The sequence below is a fragment of the Asterias amurensis genome, chromosome 21 (genome assembly GCF_032118995.1).
Source record: "Asterias amurensis chromosome 21, ASM3211899v1".
NCBI lineage: Eukaryota > Metazoa > Echinodermata > Asteroidea > Forcipulatida > Asteriidae > Asterias > Asterias amurensis.
Genome location: NC_092668.1, coordinates 3,637,501 through 3,650,969, shown reverse-complemented (window position 1 = coordinate 3,650,969; position 13,469 = coordinate 3,637,501). Strand labels below are relative to the sequence as shown.

Below are 13,469 nucleotides of genomic sequence, written 5' to 3'. Positions count from 1 at the left end.
TAACCTTCAAAATGCCTCATTGATGTTGGTACTGCTACACTTAGTGGTTGGATTCTTTATTTTGTATCACATGCGCATTCACATGAAGTACATGTGCCATGTACATGTAGAAACCAGGTTTTAGTCCACAGATAGATGGCCTTAAAGGGTCTATGTAACTTTTGTAGGACAATAAACACAATGTCCACAGATTTACACTAAACTTATACGGTTTGAAGATAATGATAGTAGAAAGCTTCCCTGAAAATATTACGTGCTGAGGTGCTGTAGTTTTTGGGAAATGAGTAAAACAATGTCATGAAAATAATTTTCGTCTCATGAGACGAAAATTATTTTAATCATTTACAAACGTATTTTCATAACATTGTTTTACTCATTTCTCAAAAACTACAGCACCTCAGTAAGTCAGATTTGAAGGGAAGCTTTCCACTATCATTATCTTCAAACCCTGTAAGTTTAATGTAAATCTAAGGACATTTTGGAAAGGTACCCAAATCCTTTAAGCCAGCTGTACGTATCACAGCTAGAGGGTGCTTCACACTTCTAGATGGTACACATATGCCTTTCCCATGGCAACCTGGAATTTTATCTTTGAAAGGACAAGGTCATTTTCATTTTTTTTCAAAGTGCATTATCATTTGAAAAAGTCTCTGGAAACTTATGGGTGGTCGGGTTGGTGTAGTTGTATCTTTCCTCGCCGTCCACCACCAGGGTCCTGGTCCGAATTCCTATTGGGCTATATGGATTGGGTTTCCAGTCCCTACCTGACTGCGTTGATTTTCCCAGGAATAAATCTCTGGGGTTTTCCCTCCCGCCTCTAAAACTTAAAACTTCCTTATCTTCTCTCCAATCTGGTACAGTGATTACGTTTGCTTTTCTGAGAGTCATTGGCCTTCACAACCGGAATAAATGAAATGACTTAAAATGAAACCTTTTGAAAATGCCAAAATACTAGGGACAACAAAAGCCTTGGCATCCGTGGCCTCCACAAAAGTCTATGTCTTCAGCCATGGGAAAAGGTTTAAGCTGTAACCATATTGAGAACATTGCATGGACTCCCTCTTATGATCTATGGATTAAGGTTCCCACATAATCTTCAAAGGAAGAAACTTGAATAAAATTCCCCCTCCAGGAAAAGAAAAAAAAAAAAAGTCTCTAATCTGATCTCTTGGTGGGATTAAAACCAAAATCCTGTAGCTTGGAATCAGCTGCTAATTGGTTGATTAATTACAGGTGATAAGCTCTTTAATTTCACTGTATTTGTTTTTAACGTATGAGGGCGCTTTAAACAGCAAATTTCCTTGCACCACAATTTTGCAAAAAATGGAAGGAGGATTTTTTTTTTCACAACATGGAAAATGGCCAGCACTCACATTTTTAAGACAAATTTAAATGTTTCCATCTGAGATCATTTAAATGTTTTGTTTTGTTTCGTTAAAAAAAAAAAACGGGAAAAAAAACAGGCAGCCTCTAAAAAGGAAGCAGACAGGGCGCACATTTTTAAAATTTTATTTGGCCTTACATCTTTATCTCATTTTGACAGCTTGTTCATTTATTTCAAATTCTTGTATCAATAGCCCAAGTGAACCACAACATTCATAACAACAATATTTTGGTTTCACTGGTTTCGCTTCACGTAAATTTGGTTCAAAAGTTTGTAAAAAATCTGACTGTGCAATCTTAGTTAGAATATCAGATTTTATTTTTGTTATTCCATCGGTCTGTGTGGATCGTGCCTGCAGGCCAAATTCAGGCTTTCTGTGGCTCTTTTGTAAACATGCGATCATGTCACAGGTTGCATGGTCTACTGAGCCTTTTTTTCCTTACGGGTAAAATTTATGAGAAAGAAAATAGTGGACAGAAACTACAACAAGCATAGATAGAAATTTGCATCAGGGATAAAGAATATATTCATTTTGGTTTTACCTATGATGTACAGTATGTACACAGATTACATAGATTGTGTTAGCACTGTATACTCAGGGGTCGATTTCACAAAGAATTAGGACTCGTCTTATCTCGAGTTAGGACGAGTAACTCTTCCTAACTTAGAATTAATCTTAAGGTCTGCATGCTACAGTGCAGGGTTGGGACTCATCCTAAGTCCTAAGATTAGTCTTAAGTTAGGAAGAGTTTTGTGAAATCGACGGCAGTACATTCCCAAGCTCTGTGAAAAAAATCAATCACAGGCATGTTACTCGGGTTGGATTCGAACCCACGACCTTTGCAATTCTAGAGCAATAGTGCAGAGGCAGTTTGAAACTACCTAGTGTGAAAGTTGCTTGCTGAACTGGCAATTAGACAATTTTAGATTCAGATCAACACCTGTTCCCTCCCATCCCACCTCCCCCACTTGCAAAAACAAAAAAGCAAACCCCCTAAAAAAAGAGACTGCACTAGTATACAAATATTGACTGCTTCGAGTGCTGTGGTTAAAACTATGACTCCCACAGTGATCCCCGGAGCGTGCCGAGGAAAAATAGAACGCTACGGGGATCACCGAAGGAGTCATCGTTTTAACCATTGCACGAGTAAAAGCAGTCAATATTTGTTTTATAACACCCCAAACATTTCTTAATACTGTACTATTATTATTAAGTTACAGACCTGCATGCTACAATCCACGGACGACGCGAATACAGACTGAAAATAACTTTTACTGTGCTCTGCATGTAGTGTCGTGCAATCCGAAATGGTTACAGACTATTAATTTATCATCCTCGTACACGCAACGGGCGTCTGGGTAATGCACGCCATGTGCTAGTCTTCGGACTAGCACACGGCAAACCGGCGCACTATCACATGGCCGTCGTCTAGCAACTTTTAACTTTTTTAACTTTTATATTTTCTTTGAGGGCTGTTATAACACGTAATATAGGCAACAGCATGTTAAAGGCACTGGACACATTTGGTAATTGTTAAAGATCAGTATTCTCACTTGGTGTATCCTAACATATCCATAAAATAACAACTCTGTGAAAATTTGGGCACAATTGGTCATCAAAGTTGCAAAAGAATAACAAAAGAAAAACACAAATTTATGTGCTTTCATCGGCCTTTTAACAAAAGGCTTCAGCTGATGTCTGTCATTATTTGAGTGAGAAATTACTGCTTTCTCAAAAACTACGATTCTTCAGAAGGGAGCCATTTCTCACAATGTTATACCATGGAGGAAGGAAGAGAAGGAGCTCGAACGGCTCGCCAAACCGCAGAGTAACAAAAGAAAACCCTGACAATGCCCCTGTCTGACCAGTGGAAAAAGATAGGAGACTTCCTGCAGGACGGTCGACTAGTGAGCGCGGTTAGATCTCTTTAAATACAGAAGGTGTGGTACCGCCACTCTGCACCGTTGCCTTCGTGTAAAGTTGAAACATTGGAGACAAGAATTGTGAATATACACTTCTTCATTTACCGTTTGTGGTGTTTACATGGAAATATCATAGCATATTTCTACATTTTTTTGCGACTTTCCTGTCACTAGCTGTGGTTCACAATTTGTGTATTAGCACACAAGGGTGGTTAATATTCAATTGTGTTTTTCGTTTTGGAGGGCGAAAGGGTACACAAAATTTATCAGGTCTCAAAATATTAGTTTTTTCTTTATTATATCCAAACGACAAACGACGCCATAGTTGCGTGAATAACCAAGTGCGCAGCGCAAACTCACATACGCCAGGTCGCCCATTGTTTGTGTAAGGTATGTGGGTGATTACGAGGTGTCGTTAAGCGACCGCAGTACCACAAGTTTGACTTTTGAACTCCCTTCGTTCGAGCTCCTTCCTTTCCTTCCTCCGTGGTTATACCTTCAACAGCTCTCCATTGCTCATTATCAAGCAAGCTTTTATGTTAACAACTATTTTAAGTAATTTACCAATAGTGTCCAGTGCTTTCAACTTGGAAGGGGAGGATGTACTGGCGACTGCTGTAAAGGTTAAACATTTTAAAAACTAAAAGGAGGCACTTGGTTTGAAGTAGTCATTTCTCATTATACAAAATGAAACCCTACGATCTTGCTGCCAATTAAAGTGCCACATTGAATCATTGATGTGTACCTTTCTATTATGGCCAAATGAAGAAAAAAAACAAGCTCAGTGTCCTGCCGTTTTGAAGAAAAAAAAGGTGGGACCTTTTTTTCTTTTCAAATTGCCACAAGACACATTTTTGATGACAACTCGCTGGGCTGTTTAAAAACAAGTTTTGTTTGCTTCATCTGAGATTGTTAAAGAAGTGTATCCTCTTTTAAAAAACCCAAAACAAAAAGGTGGCGGCCTCTAAAAGGAAGCAGGCGGGGACGCGTAACATAATTTTATTTTATTTGGCCTGAAGAGATTCTAGATGTTAACCCCCCTTCCTCCCCCACTCTTTGCCCCTACTACTAGCCTGGAAGCTCACACACAGGAAATCAAATTATAATGAAACATGTTGTTTACTTGTTAGGGTAGGGGCTGGTTGACAGGCTAGATTGTGTTAAAATGTACATAAAAACAAAATAATAAATAATAGTGGCTTCTTACGTAATATAGTGCTCATTTCTGTGCTATATAAGTAACGCTAGAGGTGGTTCAACAATCAGTATTTTCCTGCAAGTTATGTGGGAGTGTGGGACTATTCTTGTAGTATGAGACCTACATGTATACATACACTCCTTTGATGCTGAACCAGGAACACAGGGGAGAACCCCTTCTCTTTTCGATATTAAGTGCACCTGGTTCTTCTATGTGCGTTACACAACACACGGGACCAACAGCTGTACATCCCATCTGAAGGACGGAGCATGGTTTTGAATTGTCTTGTCAAAGGATACACGTGTCATGACCGGGACTCGAACCCACAATCAGCTGATCAGAAACACCATAGTCCAGTGCTCTTATCCACTCGGCCATGACACACCCCATATATAAATTATATTGACATTTTACAATTCTATCGTATCACTAATCAAACACTCCACATGCTCGTCACACTCACTAGTTTATGTAAGGAATCAAATCATTTTGATTCTTGACCTACATGTAATGGAATTGTGGAATTTGATTGCAGATTAAGAGCAGGTTTGTTGACAATGTGTAAACAATCGTTTACAGTGTCAACAATCAGAGAGCCTTTATCATTCAAGTGAACTATTGCCCGCTGCTCTTCAACTTTCCTAATTAGCATCGTGGTTGTATGTTCCTTGATTCTAAATCAAACATTCCAAATCTGTTTAAAATACTCCTGAATACTTATTACTAAACAAATACCATTCAGCGCATCTGACATCAGTTTAAAACCTGTCTTTGAAAACGCTCTTGTTTTTTACTCAGTTTGTTTAAACAAGTGTTCAGCAGCTGAAGACATAATACCAGGGGCCAATTTCATAGAGCTGCTTAAGCCAAAAAAATGCATATAAGCACAAAATTGCTCGCTTGTTTTACACATGTTACTGGCCAAAATTTCATGCAATATAATACATTGATTGTGACTGGTATTTAGCTGTTGTTTACTTAGCATAACAATTGAGTGGAGTCTTAGCAAGTAATCTAATTTTACAAAGCAAGGATTTTTTTGCTTAAGCAAAATTGTGTGCTTAAGCAGCTCTATGAAATTGAGCCCTGGGCCCAATTTCATAGAGCTGCTTAAGCAAAATTTTTTGCTTAAGCAAAAAATTCCTTGCTTAGTAAAGTCAGATTATCGGCCAAGACCCCACTCAATTGTTATGCTAAGTAAACAACAGCTAAATACCAGTCTCAAGCAATGTACATGGCATGAAATTTTGGCCAGTAACATGTGTAAAATAAGCCAGCTATTTTCGTGCTTAAGCAGATTTTTTGCTTAAGCAGCTCTATGAAATTGGCCCCAGGCTGGGAATGTCAACATTGAGAGTGCAAGGCCATTTTCATTTTGCAGAGGACACTTTCACTCTACATTGGAAAGGAACTTTTTGTTCAATTTAAGAAGAGGCATCGATGCCTAGACCAGGGCCCAATTTCACAGAGCTGCTAAGCACAAAATTTTGCTTAGCATGACATTTCTTCCTTGTTTAAAACAGGATTACCCACACAATTTCCATTTGTTGCATATTATTGCTTGTTATTGGTATTCAGCTGATATTTGCTCATCCTGAAAATCATGTGGAAATTTTGTTGGTAATCCTGTTTTCATCGAGGCAGAAATTTCATGCTAAGCAAATTTTGGTGCTTAGCAGCTCTATGAAATCGGGCCCAGGGTGAGGCAAGGGCCTCTATGGCCTCTATATCATTCCAAGGTTGGGGTACACTTTTAAAAAAAAAATTTGTTTTTCAAAAAATCAACAACAAAACTATGTCTGGGCGTATGGTGATAACCAATACTGAAATGAATGGTCCTTAAAAGGGTTAGGATGTTACAAATGCTATCAATTGCTGAGCAAGAAACAACTGTACATACATACCTTCAGTACCCTTGAAACAGAACAGACTTTTATGCAGTGAGTGTACATTTTACGTGTGTGAACTGGACAATGGCGAGGGCGACGTTGCCATTTCTTACGATGAGTCTTCGGAAAGGTTGAAGCCATGATTCAAAACTTGTTCCCGGTGGCGTCCGGCCTCGCGATGAAACGTTGTACCAACGTACGCAAGCACGAAACACTGCACTTCTTGTTGTGGCTTCAATGGGTTAGGCTTGGTATCATTTGCACCCAGTACTTTTCAGAACATGCTGAGCAACACAAATTGAAGCGAGATGGAAGACCACCCAAAAAAAAAAACAGCCCAGGACTCTGCATTGGGACTTCCAACCGGTAAACACTAAACCTCGCCTTGCGTGATCACTAACTAAGTCTCTGACTGAAACATCTTGATCACATTACATCTACAGGAAGTCCGGCTCACAAACGAGATCCCAAAATGGTGTAACATTGCAATCTGACAAACTGGCATGAACCATGTAACTTTCCATTAGCGTGATAAGCAGGTGACACAAACGCTACTCTGACCATAAACTCAAAATGCCAGAAAACTCTGGCTCAACTGCCCACTTATCTAAATCTGTGTCTCTCAAGATGCTCTCAGTGTAGGCCTAATAGACAACTAACAGATCAGATGTTACTCCAAGTGTACAATGTACTCCTTGGTCTTCAATCTGAGAAGACTTACTCCTCCAAACAGTTTCCTTTTGTACTTTAAGATGGTTTTAACAATCAAATCCCTCAACTTTCTCAGTGATGCAAATTACTCCTTCAGCCGCCGATCAAGATAATAAAAGAGACATTTTCGCATTACTGGTACAAAACCGCTAAACCCAGTTAGATCAAAAGGATTACAAGTGGATCACATCCTCTTATACGGAAGACTAATCACTTGATGAAGAGAATACACACAATAGGTTTTAACCAAGCTTCTTACAAAACCAAGAATTAGTCTTACATTCCATAGATAGGCCTCTAATGAGGGTTAGCCATTTGCAAGAAGATTTGACTGATTGTCCAGTACAATGACTTGCGTTTTCTTCAAAGCTTAGTTGCAAGTTACCGCTTAAATTTGAATTTTTTAGACTTTAGCTGCAGTTGCTACATTGTACATGTATGTCAAGATTCAGGGCAAGCTTTTTCATAGCTACAGTTAGAGGCTATGGTGAAAGCCCAGTGCACAAAATTCTGAATGGTGTATTAAACAGTGTATGGCACAATAGAGCTTGAACATACCTGGAGGTTGCTATACAAAAGCTTAGCCCGAACCATGTGACATAGTAACTGTCTAGAGTCTAAGGAATTCATTTGGTAACTTGCATCGGAGCAAGTTATTGTACCGAGATATTATTCTAATCTACCTCGAACATGATTGATTAATGAGTCCAATTTAACAGACTGTGCAGTATACAGAGCACATTTTCATTTAAGCACACTAACTTGATGAGCAGAAAAAAGGTATTTGCTTAGCAGAAACAGATTACCAGCCAAAATTACATTAAGTTTGCATCACCTCTTTAACTTTGATACAGAATTATGCAATATTTACAAAACTCAAAATCAACACTTTTGAACATGTTGGTAAGACACTGCAAAGGTCGTGGATAAGAATCCCACCTGAGTAATAGATACCGGTGATTTTATCCCCACATGACTCAAGAAAGTACTGAGGATGCAGTGCTATCGGTGTAAGGGTAAAAACCAAAATCAATAATCTTTATCCCCGGTGCAAGTTTAACATCTACTAACATTTGAGCGTCTTAAAAAAAAAGGGGAAAAAAAGGAAGCTTATTCAGTTGAAAAATACAAGAAAACCAGACAGACAGTCTTGCTGTGAGTTTACCGACCTGATACTCAAATCACTGGCCCAGTTCGACCACATCTCTCTTTTTTGCCATATCCCACGATTTCAAATCAGTAAAGTTCCCTAAATTCCCCTCACAATTAAACAAACAAACTAGAGTATAGAGGCCTTTCATTCCATGTTTGTGTTCCCCATGAAGTGTACTCTGAAGGAGTTTTCAAATAAATTGCTTGGCTGGTTTCGATGGATTCCTACTGTTATAATCAGACTCGAGAACTATTGATCTAGATAATTGATCCACCATATTCAAACACTTCACTCTCCAAGCACTAAATTAAAGTCAACACTTTTCAGATTTCAGCAAGTGGAATGTATTAAAGGAGTGAGGAGAGTCTGTGGTACCATATCATATCAAAGAGGCACCAGACTAGAATGTAAATTCAACAAACATCAGCATCAAAGACCAATGTACAGCAATTCTATAAAGCTCTTTAGAAAAATGGAAACAAACTTCAATTTCTGTCAGGAGACCCTTGCTGTTTTAAAATACATTTCTAGTAAAATAATTTCAACCGTTGAAAATCCTTTTCAACATTTTGTGTATTTTACAATTTATACAGGAACACTTCCTGATGCTGCAAATCAAACCAATTTCCTATTCAAAGGGATAGTACAACTTTGGTAATTACTAAAAATTTCAACAACCAAAAATACTATACTTGGTGAGAAGCAATGTGTTGATAACATTTTGAGAAACAATTCTCTTTGAAGGAATGTGGTTTACAAAAAAAAGAGGGATAAAATCATTTCAACATGAGAAAATATATATTTCCAATTATGGATTTTTCTTCCTGCGTGGACATACATGTACCGCTCCAGATTTCCGATGATTTCTCAAAAATGTGACCACCTTTTAAAAATACAATTTTCACAGGTTTGCTTTATCAAAGTTGCGAGAGAATAATGGACGAAAAAACGCTCTTGTCGCACAAGTTGTGTGGTTTCAGATGCTTGATTTCGAGACCTCAAAATCTCAAAATAAATTCTGAGGTTTTAAAATCTCAAAGTATTTTAGTGAAAAATTACTTCTTTCTCAAAAACTACGTTACTTCAGAGGGAGCTGTTTCTCACAATATTTTATATTATCAACAGGTCTCGATTGCTCGTAACCAAGTAAGTTTTTATGCTAACAATTATTGGACGACCAATTGAGCTCAACATTTTCACAATGTTTTTTTTATGCATGAGATGTACCACGTGAGAAGACTGGTCTTTGACAATTACCAATAGTGTCCAGTGTCTTTAAGACGCCCCTTATTAGGGGTGTGATAAAGCACTATGAAAGAACCAAGTATATTGACCATCCTTGATATACACCGTCGGTCACCATGGTCAAGTGAAGTGGTTAGATGCAGAACTTGCAATCACAAGGTTTTGGGTTTGAATCCCCCAGCTAATCGCTGATTTCACAATGAGTAGAATAAATATTGTCCAGTTACTGAATCACAATTTCTTGATTTGCGCAATTCATGGACATAATCATAATGTTAAACCAATGTTTGTTTTAGAGAGATTGGCTGTTGCCAGCTTGGTGTTTATATCCCCTTGTGCGAGTTTGCCGAGTTCCCATGACGGGAAGATCATAAAGACAAACCTCAATACGGAGGATCATCTAAACAAACAAACAAACAAACACTCTGTGGTACAGCAGTGACCATAACATAAACCAACACGCACACACATCCAGTGAAGATCTACAAGTACTACTACTTTGAGGAGCAATTAAAGTCCATTACAGTTAATTGAAGCAGTGTCTTCTTGAACATGGATTGAGTAGGCACTTGTATATTTAATGAATGAGAACGTAGAGGGAGTTCATTAAGACCATGGCGGAAGTACGACTCAGGCTGTCCAAATAAGCAGCTAAAGCTGGGCTTGTTTAGGGTACAAACTCGGGGTAAAAAAACACAAGCCTGCACAGGAATGGCTTGTAGCTCAAAACTTTTGTTTTACTGGACCAGAGAACTTGATACAAGCGCCCGATGAAGATATTAATAAATTATGATTATTAACACTTTTTAGTTTTAACATTTTCATCTTTGCAATCCGGGGGAAAAGTCAAGGGGTTGAAACCCTTGCCTCCTATTCCTAGGGTAGGCTTTTTGGCTTAGAAGGATTCAATATTTCATTTTAAACACAATAACAAAATTATTTTCACAATTTCTGATGTGGTCAAAATTACCGGTAATAACCATGAAAACAATTTTATTGTAAGTTGTATCCTTCCTTGTCAAGTTCAGTATTTATGCTTTGGGCAATCTTTCATGTAGCTAACCACAAAATGGATCGGCACATCCCAATTAATCTGAAAGTCAAATAAGCCTACTTCTTGTACTCCTAAAGAATTGTATCATCTTTTAAAGATGATGAACTCATGAATACATAATTTATTTATAATTTATTGTATCCACCGGCCTTCACCTTCGCTCTTCAGTTCAGTTCAGCTCCAGCTAGCCCACTTTGTTGAGCTGTTAATGGCTCCGCTTTTAATATCGGTCTCATCACTGTCACCATTACATTATTTGATCTTGCTGGAGCTTAGCCCACCTTGTTGAGCTGTTAATGGCTCCGCTTTTAACATCGGTCTCATCACTGTCACCATTACTAACATTGGTCTCATCACTGTCACCATTAATGGTGACAGTGATGAGACCGATGTTGAAAGCAGAGCCATTAACAGCTCAACAAGGTGGGCTAAGCTCCAGCAAGATCAAATAAAGACAAAAATCATCATATTTTGTACTCGGACGGAGGTCGGAGTCGTATTGTATCAATATCATTTATGATTTATTACATCCTACACACATTTAAATTAATACACTGTATACCTAGTCGTGATCATGTTTTTATACATGAGATAACCTGCGGGAAAATACAAAAAGACTTACTAGAGATCGATTTCTTTTTTTGAGAAATGATTCTGCATGCTTTTGGGGGTCCGCAAGTCAATGCAATGTGCCATTGGCGGTGCACGCCCCCCGGACTTTTTTTTAACAGCGAGGTATTCCCCCAAAAATCATCTTACCTGTTCACATCTCGAGGCCGGTGAATTGCTGAGAACGTCACAAATAACTGGGGGGAAACTGGTGCCCTTTCCTCCCATTAATGAGAAGCCGAACCCTCCAGAGAGCGCCCGTTGAAGATGTAATGTTTTCACCCCTTCGCCGTTTGCCATTCCGTCCATGTTGTTGGTATTATTTATCGCTAGTTAGCGCTTTAATCGAATCGTGTACAAAATGCATCAGGCACACAGATTATTTTACCATTAGACCATCGCTGGTTTTCTGTAATTAATTTATACGTGAAATTGGATAGGTACCGTTTGCGGAAACCAGTGTTCATTTTGCGGATATAAGAATGTGTGTAACTTTTGGTCACATGGTGGCGCTATATCAAGTGGCCGTGACCTGACAGAGAAAATGGCGGCGCCCATGAAAACTTTCGCGGGAAAGTTTGTAATGCACAAAAAACACTGAAACTATGGATTGTTTGTAAAGGTATTGCGTTTTTTGTTCAATATCAATATCCATGTATGTATTATCAATGTGTTAAAAAAAAGTTGCTTTGAATTTGAGTTTGATCTGTTATTAATGTCATGATTTTGTGCAGGTGAGGTGTGATTTGTTGTTTGTTTACTTTGTTGTGTGTTTGTTGAAATTGTTGGTCGTTTGTTTAGTTAGGTTAGACTTAGTTTTAGAGGGGATATAAACACCAAGCTGGCAACAGCCAATCTCTCTCCTCAGTTTCATACAAACATACAAAACTTGGTGGAGACCAAAACTTGACACTACAGTACAAATGCTCACTACTCACTCACAAACTCAGTCACTCTCTCTTGTCTTGTCAATGTCAATGTCACTGTCAGTCACTGACTGACCCACACTGTCACTTTTGTCAGCATGGAGCTGACAGTCACTGACTGACCATGTTCATGACAAAATCGTTCCCTGAATGCATATTAACGTCATTTTTCATTTGTCTTTTTACTTTATTTTTTAGACTAAAGAATAGACTCTCTGTACATGTAGATGTTCAGCTTTTACTAGATTCAGATAACTTCCTTGATCAAGATGAGTACAGCCGAGATTGAGAATCAGCTGGAAGTCCTAAGTTGTCTCACGACAGACGCAAAACAAATCCTTCAAAATGGAAAAGTTACAAATCCTAACACCATCCAGACAAGCCACCAGTTGCTGAATCAGGCCATTTCATTGGTCAAAGAGTTCCAGATGTTGGCTGAGGAGTCGATGCAAAGAGCACGGGACGAGGAGTTGAGGAGTGCGCCGTCTGACTCGTGGCCTGAAGAGTCTTTTGATCAGGTTGATGGCGAAATGTTGGACTTTGAAGACGATATCTTAGAGGTGAATTGAAATGAGATCTGAGAGTTTGGAAACAAATAATTGTTGTAATTTGTTTTTATTAACTAATTGTTGCGTGTCATGACCAAGCAGTCTAGACTACACCCAAGTGTTGTCAGCAGCAGAGTGTGGGTTCGAATCCCGATTACGACACCTTGAGCAAGGCCTTTAACCATAAATGCTTTATAAAAAGTTTGGAAGTTGGAGCATTCTGCTCTACCAGCCAGGCTCGTAGTGGATGATACCCATGCCTACATCCTTGTTGAAGAAGGGAGTAACTGTTTTTCAGCCCATGACTCATGAGTAGGTGGCAACGTGTCCCTTGTGGCAGTTGATTTGGTTCGATAGCCCAAATCAGTTAAGAGCAGCCCCCACCTTGAAGTGGCTGTCCAGCCTTAAGATGTTATAGGCAATCTCTCAAGTAGAAAAAAAAGAATTATACTTTCTTTTAGAAGTTTATTAAGATTGTCAGAAATTACAAATGTTGTGTCAAGTTCAGTCAGATGAAGGCCTCATTTTGAAACGGTATTCTAACCAGTATTTCATTTAAACTTACCCCCAGCCTACACCTGACAGACCGAAGCCCAAAGCAAGAGTGGCACTCCCGTTTGGTAAGCTGTCCGAAGAAGACAACTCGACTCGGCAAGGCACAGAATGCTGCAGCACAGCGTTCCAAAAGGATGAAACAAACAACTCACTCTTCAAAGACAAAACCCTCAGCCCAGAGGAGAAGAAGGAAACTGAAGACATCATGAACTATCTTCAAGATTTTGAAGATGATATCAATGAGGATATGTTGCAGGTAAATATTTTGTTAGAA

The 13,469-nt window shown here is 38.8% G+C and overlaps 2 protein-coding genes across 3 annotated transcripts in view; one reads left to right on the top strand and one right to left on the bottom strand.

Moving 5' to 3' along the window:
* The window catches only part of LOC139952890 (uncharacterized), a 79,425-nt gene extending 67,928 nt beyond the window's left edge, over positions 1-11,497 (bottom strand). For both annotated transcript variants that reach the window (XM_071952175.1, XM_071952176.1), the window contains exon 1: positions 11,317-11,497. In XM_071952175.1, the coding sequence (XP_071808276.1) occupies positions 11,317-11,475 (159 nt within the window). In that variant the 5' untranslated portion in view covers positions 11,476-11,497. The remainder of the gene's footprint in view (positions 1-11,316) is intronic.
* A 140-nt stretch (positions 11,498-11,637) lies between these two features.
* LOC139953057 (bifunctional 3'-5' exonuclease/ATP-dependent helicase WRN-like) overlaps positions 11,638-13,469 on the top strand; it is a 22,527-nt gene continuing 20,695 nt past the window's right edge. The window contains exons 1-3 of the mRNA XM_071952460.1: positions 11,638-11,788; positions 12,291-12,652; positions 13,212-13,451. Coding sequence (XP_071808561.1) covers positions 12,362-12,652; positions 13,212-13,451 — 531 coding nt within the window. The 5' untranslated portion in view covers positions 11,638-11,788; positions 12,291-12,361. The remainder of the gene's footprint in view (positions 11,789-12,290; positions 12,653-13,211; positions 13,452-13,469) is intronic.